The 15,438-nt window shown below is 50.6% G+C and overlaps 1 protein-coding gene across 1 annotated transcript in view; it reads right to left on the bottom strand.

The window, feature by feature from the left end:
• Window positions 1–14,090, bottom strand: part of HSD17B12 (hydroxysteroid 17-beta dehydrogenase 12) — an 83,309-nt gene extending 69,219 nt beyond the window's left edge. Inside the window, 3 exon segments of the mRNA XM_054276350.1 lie at window positions 13,658–13,831; window positions 13,834–13,996; window positions 13,998–14,090. Of these exon segments, the coding sequence (XP_054132325.1) occupies window positions 13,658–13,831; window positions 13,834–13,996; window positions 13,998–14,090 (430 nt within the window).
• Window positions 14,091–15,438: the final 1,348 nt, after the last annotated feature.

Here is a 15,438-nt window from a genome sequence, read left to right as displayed (position 1 = left end):
GCCACTCTGTGTTTTTCGACCCTAAAATATATATACAGTTTCAGCTAAAACGGGCATGTTTGGTAATTACTGCTCCACAGAGGTCCCTTCCGTCCCACGCTCTTAATTACGTTCGCTTTAATTAAGTATTTCTATCCATCCGTTGGGGGGGGGGTGGGGGGGCAGAGGGGGGAAAGGAGATGAATAATGTTAACACGCCCAAGTTAATCAACTTAGAAGGCAACAGTTGTCTCATGAGAAATGCCCTCGATAAATTACCATAAAGTATTAGGGAGACTCTTACGTTAAAGCGCTCTAGAAATCCTTGACTGTTTCTATGTATCGGCACTGATTTGCAATAGGTGTTTGCCTTAAAGATTTAAGGAAGAACTCGGGCAACACTGCCTTTGCCTTCCCGTTTCTAAATAAAGAAACGCCCACTCATGCCTTCTATATTTCACTCCAAGCCCTTGAAAACCTGCAGTGTTTCCCCCGGTGGAAAACTCCCCAGATTTTCCCATGGAAATGAGGCTCCCATGAAGCCTCCTTAAATGTTTCAGCTGCGATTGATTCGGTGCAGTTTCTTCTCCCTGGCAGAGCAGGGAGGCAGAGGAAGCGCCCGCGGGCACTGCGTGGGCTGGCGCAGGCAGCCCGGCCCCGCTGCCGCACGTGGACGAGCCAGTGTCCCCGGCAGGATCCCTGTCACGCGAGGCGGCCGCGCATCCCCGCGCCCGGGATGGCGGCTCCCGCAGAGCGGCGGTGAACGGCGGCTCCGCCGATCCCCTGCCCGCCCGGGAAACTTCGGGAGGAGAACACGGGGAGCGCTCCCCCGCCGCCGCCCGGCTCTCGGACGGGGCCGCCCGCCGCCCCTCGGGGCGGGAAGCCAGGGCGCCCCGGGAGGAGCGGCAATGCGGGCGGGGAAAGCCATGCGCTCCCGGCAGGGCTCACACTGGCTGGCCCCACCGCGGCCCCGCAGGGTCTGCGAGCCGGCCCCCGTGATGGCCCCAGGCGCTTCTTAAGCGGAGCGGAGGGAGCGCGTTATGTCACCGGTTAGGTAACGGCGCGGGAGCCGCCGCAATGACGGCACCGCTCCCCCTCCTCCTCCGCCCCCTCCCGCCGCGGCCGGGGCGGCTGAGGTGAGGCGGCATTATTAACCCTTGTCGGGGCCGGCCTTCCCCCGCGGGCAGCGGATCCCCCGGGAGCGGGGCGGGCTTCCCCCGCCGCCCACCGGAGGCAGCGGGGCCGGTCCCGCCGGGAGGGCGGCCCCGAGCGCCCGCACTTCGGCGCGCCGTGCGGGCCGGCAGGGGGCGCTGCCGCGCCGCGGCGGGCGGGCGGGCGGGGGCGGACAGACGGGCGGACGGACGGCCGGGGGGCGCCGGCGCCCTGCAGCTGCTGCTCCTCGCCCACGCGCGAGGGCCGGCGTGCCAGGAGCACGTCCTATTCCCGGACACCGACCCCAGCACGCCCGCGTCACGGCGCACGATGCGATCAGCCCGATACTAAGCATGCACGATCCCGGAGCGCTGGGTCCGCGCTCCCGGCCAGCAGCCGGCACTGCCCGAGCGGCTGGCCTCCGACAGGAGCAGCGCGGAGCCACCAGCGCGCCCAGCCCGGGCCAAGCTGGGCTGAGGCCCTGCCGAGAGCATTCCCCGCATCCCCCGCTGCCGCCTGCCCACGGGTGTCCGCAGCCGGGCCGCACACAGGATCCACCCGCAGCACAGCACTCGCCCTTAGCCCGCGGCCAGCAGCCCTGCGCGCTCCTGTCCCAAACACAGGGCACCAGGGCACACACGCCCGGCAGAGGGAAGGACCTCCGGGCCAGCCCACACCACGCAAGGATTTCAGGTCCTGCTGAGCCCCGGCTCCATCAGGGAACACTGGCACAAGCACAGCGCTATTCACCTTTTCTTAAATATGCACCTTGTCCCTGATAAAGTGGAGACTTCAGCACTCTCCTATCAAGGTCCTCCACAACCCCTTTCCAAGGTCTACATTGCAATCTCCCCAATGCCCTTTTCATTTACAGAGTCCACTCAAGCAAGTGGTGACAGGACTCTTCAGCTTGTCCCAAGCAAGGAAGCTAGCAGCCACGGCTTGGAAAAAAGGTAGCTCAGAGGAATTTTCAGCAACATCCCCTATCGACAGATGCAATGCTATAAAGGGAGAACAGCCTCCACCAATTGCCAGAATGCCCAGGAAAGCAGCATGCTCAATAGGTTGTACCCCTCTAGCTCCCTGCACTTTAGCTACCAGCCTGTATCCCTGACTTTAGATACTTCCTGCCCCATCTCTCCTCTATTTGCTGCTTTCCTTCATTTTTGACATCCCATTCTTGCAGGCCTCCTATCCCAACTTCTCAAGGACTCTTTGATTTAGAGAACTTTATAGGTTCCACAACAGAAAAAGTTTTCATAACCTTAGTGCTTCCCTAACTCCTTTTTAAGTGGGACTGGGGGCCAGCAATTGAACTTCTCTCTCCAGTCCAAGAACAAACCCTCCTTTAGAAGTCAGACACCAGAAAGAGCAATGGAGGTTCTTCTCACCACATCTGCATAGACTGATCTTGGCACCTTCAGTCCACTGATCAGAATCAGACTGATAAAACAGCTTTATTATCCACAGGTCCTTCTACTCTCTCTTTAAAAAGATCCCTCAAAATTGAACAAAGCTCCCCCCTGCCAATGGTACCTGTTCCAGCATTCCTGCTGCTCTACCTCAGGTCCATAAACCTTTCTCAGCACACACAGGCACCAGGACACATGCACAGGACAAACACAGGCCAGCTGGGGCACAGCATAGCCTGGTTAGATGCCCAGCAGCCCACTGCACATGCAAACTGTCACAGCAGTGAATTCAGGTGCACCATTCCTGCTGAAAGCAGCCAGTGTGGCTAGAGATAGTAGCTTCCATCTAAGGATACCTGAAGGAAGACAAGGAGAGGGGAAAAAAAACCCCCAACTTTTTAAGAACAGGATCACTGCTCCAAGATTTAGGAATAACAGCAAACTTCAGACTGCAGAAAATCTACAGCTAGTAAGAATATCTGCATATAGTACCATACTGGGCATTCAAAGTTTTAACCAGCATCCCTTATTTACATGCATCCCATAGTACTAATTCCCCTCAAAGTAAAGCTTGAAAACATAAGCCAACTTCTACAGTAAAGGCTACTTTAAAACAATATGCATTTATTTAAAAAAAGACATATTGTTACTCAAATCTGCTTCCTCACCAGGTAAAGAATTTGTGCTGAAAGTCAGTTTGAGGAGACTAATTCTAGGTTAGTGCACAAGAAACACAGCTTCAATCCAAAGCTTACTAACAATGACTGAAACAAGCTAGTCTATGCTGGAACATCACACATTTTTCTGAACAAATGCATTATTTTCAAATGTTGCCAAGGCAATGTTTTACATCAGAAATTCTACACTTTGATTTAACCACAACGAGCAACAGCAACCAAGTGAGAAATCCAGCTGAGATGAGATGCTACCAAAATTCTGCCTAGCTGGCAGACTGAAAATCCACCTCTTTCATTTTACTAAAATTTCTTGGCTTACAAGGACTTTCAGATTAACAGATTCCCAACCCACCACTTTCAAACACTCTAAAGCATCAAGAATTTGGTTACCAGAGGAAGAGTTTGAAACACAGCCAAGCACAACCTGTCTGCCCCCAACGACAAGGTCACAGGAAGAACAATGCTATGAACTGTTGTAGAAGGGATGACAAAGAGGTTTCTTTCTGAAAATTAATAACCCTAGCTATCAAACCAATACACCACCATTATCCTAGTCTTTGAAAAGGAAAGGAGCTAGTTAAAACCTGTTAGCAGGGACTTCCAAAATCATACTCTGCAACTCAGACAATCCTCTCAAACACACAAGAGGTACGTGCCACCCATCTTGACCCACAAAGAACCCAGCAAAACAAGACTTTGGAACAGCCCATCAAGATGGGACCAAGCAACAGAACTAACAACAGGCTCCTGCAGTTTTAGGCTCAGTTTCAGCCAGCACAGCTGCAGGGCATCACCCAGCAATCCATGCCTACCTGCTTCCTCAGTATCTGATTGCCAACTGCTTTCCAGGCAGCTCAGGAAGCTGACCCAGCTGACTGCAGCTGGTCCTGCTTGCAGAGTTAGAGGCCACACAAGGACCTCACCAGCAGCACCACCACACATGGACTGAGGCAACGTGAGGGAAGCACCAAGAGCTCCCAGCCAGCAACCAGAGCAGCCACAATTCTTCTGGCAGCAGCCTGGTCTCAGAGCAACTCAAGCTGACCACTGGGCTCAGCTGTATCTTCAACATACAGTTCCATAACACTACCAAGTTTCCCTTTGTTCCACCAGCACTGGAATTTACATGACCAAGCAGACTATGGAGCATAAATAGCACCAAGGGACTAATTTTCTGCAGGGCACATTCCTTAAGCAGATCACCACACAAAGAGACCAACCTCAGTGCCAGCATAAGGAAGAAAGAAGCAAGGTAAGAGCTCTCCATCCACTTTCTCTCTCCACACCAAACTTTTACATCAGAAAGGCATGATGTAAAAACACACACTCACTCTTGTGAACAAAGGCATCTCATTTATAAGCTGACACCATGTGAGAGTGCAAAGGAACACTGATTCCAGTGCAAAGGAACATGAACAAGGCTCTGGAGGTTAGAGTGAACACCCAAGGAGAAGAACCAGTGCACCAAATGGAGGGTTCTAGATCAAAATCTAGGAACAAACACCAAGTTGAGGAGCCCCAGAAGTTTTGCCATAGATCTGGGTCTACCTGGACGAAAAGACTGAGGTAAAGAGTTTGTATCAGGACAGGTAAGTTGCCTTTAAGCACACCTCTGTGAGCTGACAGGAGTACACATCCCTTTCTGCCATGCCATACAAACACTGGGTTGGACATGCAGGACAACTGAGGGCAGGAACAAACTGCAAGACATGCTAACTCTAATCCCTTGCTCAGCTACTGGCAGGGTAGCAGCTTCTTCCAGCAGCACAGTGATCCCTTACTGCCCTATCCTTGATGCTTCTCCCTCCTGTTAGAGAGCTGACTCATGAGCCACACCGAATCCACACTCTGGGGATGGAGAGCCCTTTGGCAGATGGGACTGAGACAGCAGGAATACTGAGCATATACACCTCTTTCAAGAAAAAAATATTTATGCAAAATAATAGAGAATAACAAGTTTATAGATTAAGCACCTTTGCTGGCAGGATAAGAATCCTGGGGAAGGGAGCAAAGGGGCACAAAGCCTAGGGGAAACCAGTCTTCCAGAGATTCAGAACAATGGAAAAGTTTTGGAGAAACAGATCAGCCAGTCACAGAGGAATGTGAAAGCAGGACTTGCTGGAATAAGGAGCCATTGATGAAGCAGAGTGTGGGGAAGCAGCACGCAAGCATAAGCAAGTGTTGGTTGGGTAGCAGCAGCTACAGAAATGGAAAGCAGAAGGCAGAGAAATATTTCTATATCTATATGTATCCTCACACACATCTGCAAACCTCTCCATGTAAAGGCAGGGACCAGATACCTTGTAAGGAGACCAGACTCTTTGGTGCCTGCACAACAGTTTCCTCCCATCAGCAACAAAAACCTTTGTCCCATTGAGCTTACCACCTCCCATTCCCCTTCTCTCACTACAGCTTTTCTCCCACTGTACTTCTGTGGTAGCCTTCTAACATACATGAAAATCCTGTGGAAAAATTGCTGTGATTAACAGCCCTAGAGCTGAGCTCCTCAAGTCTGCTCTTCTTTGTCTAGTAAGTACAGAGCTCTTCAAGAAGTGGAAACACAGCTGTCCTCTGCCATGACTGATGGAATACACCCCTCTGGAACACGTGGCTCACAATTGCTTAAGAGGACAAAATAGAAGGGAGGTGTAAAAAACAGAAAAAACCAAACATCCAACCAAAACCAAATCTGTACAGTCAACCAGACAGTAAATTCTGCATATACACACACCATGCCTGAACCCTGAAGCTGTCTTCCACAACTGACAGGCAACTGAATCATGAGAGAAACACGAGAGAACCCTCAGGAGAGAAAGAAGCAGGAAGGGTAACAAAAATGGCAAAAGGAGTAGAAGAAACAATAGAACAGGCACCATTTTCCCTGAGGCCCAGCTTCTGGACATCTTAACTCCGGTTTTAAGAACTACTAAACAAGAGGTTTCTTTCAAAACCTACAACCAAACGTCAGGCTTTTAGGTGTCACCATCTGCTGCTGAGGGCAATAGAGTGAATTAGAAGCTCAGCAGGAAATTCTGTATATAGCTCTCTTCCCATGTTAGCTGGAGATGCCTAAATTGTGGAACAGGATTTCAGCACTGCTAATGACTCACCAAGTGGGTGATGGTGCACTGCTCTAGACATTATTTCCAGGAATCAAGGAACTTTCACAGATTTGAAAAACAATATATTATTTTAGGGTTAAATCAGGAGTCAAAAAATAGCAGATTTAAGGGAGAATTCTTTTGTGCAATTAAATGTAATACAGGGGAAGGAACCTGAATTGCCCTAATTCTAGCATTTTCAGATATTAATGTACTCAATCTGAAAAATCTTTGGCTTTTCTCTAAGCACCCACGTTTCCCAAAACTTATCAGTAAGTGAGCACCAGAAGTCATCTGAAGCAAGAAGTAGCAACCTAGATGAGTAATGAAACCATGCAAGCCCAACAGATGGGTGTTTTACCTACTAGTTACAGAGTTTATCCCACATTTTTGTTCATATACAGGCCTAAAGAACCACATTTGTCATTTGTATTAGAATAATCAGGAAAGATACCTTCTTACTGTTATCCCTTCCATAGCAGAGATGGTCATCCTCGCCCTATGGATTAGGAATTAATATATTCATAAGACCAAGAGCCATGTATTTCACCCACCTACCAAAAAAAATTCCCAGGTGGAGAACTATTCCCAAAGGACACTCAGCTCTGTCCTCAGGGTCTCCTGCCAGCTTACTTGTTCCTTACACAGGATTGCATTTACCCAACTGGCACTAACACCCAGCACAATTCCAGCTGGGACTTCCTTGGAAGTCACTCCCCACTAATACACAGTGCCTTTCCTTGCTGTCACCAGGGCACCTCACAGGTAATCTTCCCAAAGTGAGGGAAGCACACTCACAAAGAGCAAGCCAAAGAAACTGGAGCATGATATCACTCTAGATTACATCCTTGTGTAAATTCTCTGGTTTTAAGTAACTAGTTTCCATTACAAGTATTCTGACTTTAAAACACACAGAAGACTGGGAGAATGAGCTAGCTTAAAATAAGACAGCTATTCATCTCCAGGCTAATAAATTGTCAAGCATTTCCCTCTCAGGCTGTTTATCAGAGATGGGTATTCTTTTCACCTTAATGCAAACATCTGTCCTCCACTCACCATTAGCTGGTTTTTTGGGGGTTTTTTGCAGGTGGGAAAACCATACTAAAGCATTTAACCCTCCTCCATAGACATCTCTCTGCCCCTGCAGATAAACAGGGCAAAGCCCATTCATATTCTGAATCAAACTGCAGAGCTGTAGATTATGAGCTTGGTTGATGATGCTGAGGCTGCTGATGCCCATTCATGCCACATTTAGTGTGCTGGCATGAGCCAGAAGGGAGGCTGAAGTCCATCAGATCAGCTAGGACACAGCAGAACTGGGACTCTGCACATCTGGGCTCTGAGCAGTTGCTCTCCCTCTACTTTTCTGATCAGAGAGTGTAAAAAGGAGCACATAATGCACTAAGTGTTGAGCAATCCTACTAAGTGGAGGTTTTAAACTGTCAGCAACATCATGTGCAAATGAAGACATCTGAAAGAAATAAGCAAGCACCAGAAAGAGAAAAATTGCAGAAAACAGCAGAGTATGGTTCATTACTTTATGCTGTCTAGGAAGCAGGACTGATCTTAGAGTATGTTAATAGCAGTAGCCTATGTAAAAAATATTAGAGAGCCTCCCTGACTCACCAAGAGTCGCAAGGTCTCTGAAGGATTTACAGCCCCCTCAAACACCACACAGCATGAGCTGCCAAGTCTAGAGAAGCAGGGTCAGAGATCCCACTTCTCCTGGACTGCTCTGGAAGTTTGTTCAGCCCCACACAGCACAGGCTGAAGGGATATGCTGACAGAAGAGTCTTAAATTACAAGCTATGAGTAGGACTGATGACTGAAGGCAGCTAAAATTTTAGAAGAGAAAATTTAGGATGGATACTTGGAAACATTACATAGCAAGTAGGAAAAGAAAAAGCCGTACACATTGGAGCACAGTACTCCTGAGAAGTACAGACAGGATTAGGACACTTGACACTTGCATCAGACTGTTCTCTGAGCCACTCTTCAGTGCAGTAACTCTTCAGAAGCAGTTTGCAAATAACCATACAAAAAACAAAACATGCCCTGAGTTCAGTCTGCACATTTCACTTAAGCTGTCACGATCACAAGTTAGTTTACAAACTGGCATGTTTTCCACACACTCTTAACATCACTTTTCAGGTTAACAAGCGCCCTGCTTTATTTCATACAAGGGCAGCATCCAGAATTGAGAACAAGGCCAGAAAACCTTCACCATGGACCTGAAAGGCTGAAGATGCCAAAACCCTGAATGAGTGATTCAGCTGAAGAACTAAAGATAAGCAGAACCCCCCCAAAGCTCTGCACACACCAGCCAAGCCCTCCTGCACAGGGAAAATGGGAGCTGGGCAGAGCCTCTCCCCTCCCATCCTGTAGGGAGAGAACGCTCAGAGAGACTGAAACTCCCTTCTGCTCCACCTCCCTACCAACTACACCTCATCACACATTGCTCCAGGGGGCTGCTGAAATCTGCAGCAGTGACTTGGGACACGGTTTCTCAACTGTTTATCACTGCACGTTGTGAAACACATGCAAAGCAAGACTGCACTTGTCTGTGCACACGGGACTGAAACTTGCAAAAAACTAAGAAGCTTTAAGGCAACAACTATTTCACTTGATGCTAAGGAGTTTGAAAAACGACACTGACTGTGTCGTTAGCACCCGATCAGCAGTCCATGTCCTCTGTATGGAGTTCTTAAATTGTAACTAAAATATTTCACCATCTGACTTATTAAGGATACCTCAAGAACTTTATATGGATCAGGGTCTATTTCATAAGACACCATTTCTAGGGACTGCAGAAAGCATAACCTTACAGATGGAATCTAACTCAAACCATTTAAAAGCACAAAATCCAGCTAGTCCTCTTCTTAGACTTCTTCCTCTTGACATAAGCATCACATCTTATTAATTTAATAATATTATTGATAAGGTCTGATGTATAGAGCTTGTTATTATCTCAACTTACTAGTCAACAAGAGTTTGGGAATTGCCCCTGTATTCTCAGTTTTTGAAAGACCTGCATGTACAGACACAAAGAAGTATCTACTCCACTGCTCATGTACCCAGTTACATACATTTTTCATGCCTCCCTCAATGGCCCTGATGCACAAGTTGCTATTTTTAGATGCTGGATATGCATGGCCCTTATCAAGTAAAAGAAGGCAGCAAGAAGGCAGAGAGGGTCACCCAGCTTTCCACTGCTCAAAGTTTTTGTTAAATATTTACACAGGGAAAGAATGGTTAAAGACTGAATAACACCAAAATCAAATTACAGAAAGTTAGAGGCAGTTGAGAGCACCATCCTGATTAACGACCTCTCACAAATTCTTTTTTAAGAAACCTAGAGCAAATTGCCCACATTTAGTTAATTTTGCATGTTAGTAAATAAACTCCAAGAAGCTTAATCAAGGCAAGCTCATCTTCACAAACCTTTGTTGGCCCAAATACAACTGTACAGCTGTATTCACCACATGAGAAAATCTTGTAACCACTAAATGTACAATTATTCAACCAGGACTCCATCAAAGGCATTGAAGATAGAGGAGAAGTGGATGCTTTTCTAAGACACTGTGAGGCTTGAAAGAAAGCAGGACTTTGCTTCAAGTGTCATATGGCAAATCACATAATCAAAATAATTTTGTTTCCAGTTAACACATTGCTTCAGCTACAGAAAATTGGAGGGGGGAAACCCCCACATTTATCATCAAAATATCTGCAATGTTGAGACAGGAGAAAAAGAAACAAAAAGTTTAAGTACCGACACAACCAAGACGTTAGATGGTTTAGAGCACCAGATCAATCCAATTTGCACTGCCCGTGTGTTTTGAACATACAGAGTTGATTATCTGCATACACTGAACTGCTCTGATTACACAGCTGACCCTGCTCCACACAGGAGGTTGGACTGCAAGCCTCCTGAGGTCCCTCCCAGCCTAAATCACCATAGGATTTTGAATTCATTTCACCAAGTTACTGAAGGGAAGGAGAAGAATGATTTCATGTTTTCCTGCAAAAGAGGCGGCTTCCTAAAATAGGAGACACGGCAACTCTCCAAATGGGAGCTGTAACAGCAGCAGGCAGCTCCCTGCTCCAGACACTCTGTACTCCAGAATACACCCAATCTCCAATGGCAGAGAAGCAAGGTGGCTGCCTGCCACTACCATCAATGGGAGAAGAACAGGAGTCTCATCCAACCTAAGGAAATACAACTATGGATCACAACAATCAGCACTACCAACAGATCTGTCTGCCTAGAGGGAGGCAGGGGAACAACCACATCTTGGCTGTATTCTTGGTGAATTCAGAATGACTCCTTAGCACTCTGGTCCTGTTGAGTCTGTTGTTTATTTAGCTACCTTGTTTTTAAATCAAAGGAACTGTTATTTTTTTCCTCTTTTACCAACTTGTGAAGCACATTAAAGGTAGAACATTCAACCCAGGAGCTTTCACTGTATAGTCTCTCAAGAGGCACCCAGAAATCTCACGTTTGAGACATCCACCCAACTTCCATACTGTACTTAACAGTATAGTAGCCAAAAACCAAGCCAGGGGCAAGTTATACAGAGAGAAAAACCAGAACAGATGCATTCAGACCTTCACACATAATTGTGACTGCAGAAAAACTAACTTTTTGTCAAAAGAGGTGCTATTTCAAGTAGTACAAACCCAGTTCACATAGTGGTTCCTCCTCCTCACATCCCCTCTTTTTAAATACCAGGAAGTTAGACCAAACATAGACAGAAGCAATTGCATATATGCATCCAAAAAAACCTCTAAGAAAACAAGATAAAAATATGCAACCCAATTTCAAATGTACAGAAGAGTTAAAGGGCAGTAAGAAGTCCTTCCAAAAGGACTTGTGTTTTAGGGTTTTTATAAAGTTGTTCTCTAGTTGTGCACTAGAAAGAATACATTGACACAATAACTACAGCAGACAATTAGCATCAAAACCACTGTTTTTTAAAATATCAGAAAAAAAGGAAATGCACTTCTTCCTACAGTATTACTTAGTAATTTGCTAATCAAGGTGACCCAACATATCTGCAGCTGTGCCTCCATCTTCCTTTCCATGACAGAAAACAGAGAGCCTGCCCAGCCACAACACACTTCAGGGCAAACCACCCCAGTGCCCATTCAGACTAAGGCAACCTCTCTTCATTTCAGCTGGAGACTACAGCAGCTGTCCCAATAAAGCAGCACCTCACCTGCATCAGCTGCACAGAGGACACTCAACAGCTAACTCATGATGGCCACATGTCTTCCTACAGTGACAGCAGGCATCATCACCTCATTCCTCCATTCTCCTTGACACTGCAGCAATGCCCCCACTTCAGAGCAGAGCAATAAACACAGAATTTAGCTGTGCTGCCAGTGCTCCTCTTCCTCCCTGCCTTGAACATCACAATCCTGGCAGAGAAAGAACAATTTCTGTGAGCAGCCATTGGCCACATACAGTGGCCCACTGCTGCCTGCACTTGCTCGAGACAGTGACAGAACTGCACTTCTCTGGATGTTTGAGGATGTGACTGTGGGAAGATCTGCTGTTTAGTTTGTGGTTCCAGCTGATAAGCGGGCATTAGGCTCAGGCGCTGCAGACCTCCATGTTTGAAACAATGCAAAACAAGCTCAAGGGGCCACCAAGATTTCTGTGATGCACCACAAGTCAGCAGGCAACTGATAATGCAGTAATATATTCAAAACCAATATTAGAAAGTCAAAGAAGGTTTGGGTGATCTGTACCAGCCATATCTTTAACAGGCATAACGTTTCTCCAGCTGAAAGGAAGACCTGGGCCTTAGTTATTTGTATGTCAAGCTGTTACCTATCCAAGGCACGGCTGCTGCACTTCAAGCCTGTAAACACAGGACTCATGACATGCTCTGGCATTATGTATGCTGTGAGTAGCAGTGCTGCTTTACTTGTCTCACACAAGCAGACATTCAACTACCCAGGCATGTGCTCACATACAAGTTCTGTGCTGGCTGCAGAGGTTATGGGGGAGCACAGTGATAAGCCCAGCAATCAACCTGCAGGGCTGCTCTGCCTACAGGTCTGGCACCTGGAAGCAGCTGCAGCAGCTGAGCACCTGATGTCCTCCTACTCCCCTTGAGGAAAAGAAATACCTTTTGCAGCCTTTTGAAGTGTCATCTCACCTTAAACTCACACCCCTTACACGCTACAACTATTTTTGTGGCCCATCTTATCAATTCCCAATCAAGCACAAAACTTGCCCTTTCCAATAACTTTTCCAATAATAGATTTGAAAATTCCCTTGGTCTGATCTGTTACACCAGCAGAGAAGCCCTTTCTATCATCTCATCATTACTTAAAGGCAGCGGCAGACTCGGATGGAAGAAACTGTCCTTTCCCAGCGCGGCTCCCGTAGCCAGGAATCGAAGTAGTGAGAAAAGTTAAGAGCAGCGTAGCACTGAAATTACCCCGGTAATAGCCTCTGCTGTACTTCCACAGCGCTCCTGTATTTCAGGGATGTCAGCTAAATGCTGCCGCCACCCCCTCCCGGCCACCGCTACTGTCACCCCCTCCACAGGGAGGGCCACTCGTGCTTCAGCCCCTTCCCGAGCGTGGCCCGGGACCGAGGAGGGGCCGAGCTGCAGGAGCAGACAGAGTCGGCGTAAGTTTCGCGCCGCTCCGCCGTTCTCCCGCCGCTCTCGGCAGGGCTCTTCCCTCGCCCTCCAGCACAGCTCTTCTCCCTGGGCACCCGCGGCTGCCGCCGCTCGCCCGCGGGGCTCCCGGTGCCGGGCAGGGGCCGCGCGGCCTCCGCTGCGCCGGGAGCGGCCGCTCCTCCGGGGGCGGCGGGGACGGGGCGGGCCTGACGTCAGCGATGAGGCGCGAGGCCGGCGCGGAGGGGGCGGCGCGCACCGACCGGCCGCGCTGCGAACTGCGGAGCGGCCCCGGAGCCGCGCTGCGCGACCCGCCGCCCTGCAGACACCAAGTTCACACACGCCGTGCCCGTCCGCAAGTCCCAACAATCGGCGCTTCTCTCAGGACGGACCCGACCGGCGTGCTCTGGTCCCGCACGTTTCCTGGGGAGCTTGAGAGCGGCTCCCGGCTAGTCGGGGGCACACTCGGCAGAGCAGTGGAACCCGCCGGTCCCTCAGACGCTGGCCCAGACCAGCCCGCCCGGGACCCGGCTGTCGCCCCACGGGCGCTCCGCCAGATTGCCCCGGTCCCTCTGAGGGCCCGTCCCCGCCGCCCGCGTCCCCCTCCCCGCCAGGCCGAGGCCGGTCCCCAGCGAGGTCCCTGCCCCGGCCCAGGAATCACCAGAGAAAGAGCCGCGGCGGGGGCGGCCGGGACGCGCACTCACCTGCCCAGGCGCCCAGCGCCGGCCCCACGGCGGCGGCGCCGCTACCCAGCACCCAGACGCGGAGCCCGGCCAGCAGGCGGTACGAGGCGAGCGCCGCCGCGTACAGAGCGCCCAGCGCGCCCACCCAGTAGAAGAGGCCGGCGGCCGGGAGCGCGGCGGGAGCCACCATGCTGCGGAGGCTGCCGCGGCCGGACTGAGCCCTCCCGGCCACCGCCGCCCCGCAACCGTCACGGCGCCCGCCCCCGCCCCGCCGCGATTGGCGGAGGGGCCTCTCAGCCACCGGGTAACCCGGCAACGCGGCCGGGCCCGCCCGCCCTGGGGCCGCCCGGCCCCGCCGCGCCGGGAAGGGGGGGGCAGGCAGCGAGCGGCCACACGCCCCCGTACTACTTGCGGCCTGCGCCCCACGTGGTCGGCACCGCTCTCTTGCCGCCATTGGCCAGTGAACGTGGCCGTCACCCGGCCGCCGCACTTCGATTGGCCCCGCCGCCCAGGAACCCCGCAGGACTGGTGGAAGACGGAGCCTCCGCTCCCGCCCCCACTGACGTCATATGAGCCCATTCATAAAATGCTCAGGCTCCGCCTCGCACTCGAATATGTCCCTCGGCTCCCCTCCCCCAGCCCCGCACTGCGCTCGCCCACGGAGCCGCGCCGCGATCGCCACGGCACGGCACGGCACGGCACGGGTCCGCAGAGAAAGGGAAGCCGCCCCGGGGAAAGTCCATCCCGGGAAAAGAGGGGCTGAGCACCACAGCCCAGCTGCCACTGCACCCCACGCACCGCGGGGCTGGCAGCGCCGTCCCGTCCGGCCGGCCTCGATCTGTCTTTCCCGACAAGATCCAGGGGCAGTGGAGGCTTCCGAAATATTTCCAGTGAGCTGCCTACTTGTTGTGCCATGCCTGAACTTGCCCTGCCCCGTCGCCCTTCACTTGCCCGCTTGACACGACTCTCCTAGAGCCCCTCACACGCTGGGGTAGGAACGCCTGGACTCGGAAGGAGTATAGGAGACCCCTCTGAAATGACACACACACCCCAGCAGTGGCTCCTTCCGTGGTGGTGAAGGGCACAAAGCTCCGCTGCCTTCTGTCCCGCCTCCCGCCACTTGCTAGGGCCATGGCACTCGTACCTCACGGCCCGGGTTTTTCCGTCCCTCCCAGGAGGGAGCCTGGGGCAATGGAGAGGAGATGGGGCAATGTAGGGTGTGGGAGGCTGAAGCCTGAAATACCTCATGCTTGAGATGTATTGCCTCACCAGGCTGAAACGGCAGGAGTGGCTGAGCAACATGGAAAATCAGCGGCAATGTGGTGTAAGGTGTGGGTCAGTTGAAATGTCAGAGAAGACCAGTTGAGGTCTAGGAGACTGCTGTTTTTAAAGGGAGCCCCTTGCAACTTTCAGTGTCAACATTTTTTTTCTAGAAAACAAGCCTTTATACCACTTATTTGACAATGACCTTAGTTGAAGCAGTAAAAAACTTTCTCTAGATTAGGTTTTTTGGAGATCCATATCCATCTGAGTTATAAATGACAAGTAGCACAGGGGGTAGTCTTAATGTTGTCTTTCCTTTCTCTCCTGGACTGGCAAATAGGTCATACCCAAATGCAGCCACTACTGCTGAAGACCTCCAAGCTGTACCAGCTGCCAGGCTGCAGCTATGTTCCCCTCATCCAACTCCTTTGTGCTACTTGCCACACGCCATGTCCATGGCAGAGGAAGCCTCCAGGAGCCGAATCTGCCAAATCCTGGCACACCTCAGGCCTGGCCTCCCCTTGCAGCTCCACCTCTGC

The sequence above is a fragment of the Melozone crissalis genome, unplaced genomic scaffold (genome assembly GCF_028551555.1).
Source record: "Melozone crissalis strain CALT ecotype California unplaced genomic scaffold, PUWL_Pcris_2 ptg000018l_1, whole genome shotgun sequence".
Lineage (NCBI taxonomy): Eukaryota > Metazoa > Chordata > Aves > Passeriformes > Passerellidae > Melozone > Melozone crissalis.
Note: the sequence above shows the minus strand (reverse complement) of the source record. Positions and strands in the feature narration are given on the sequence as shown.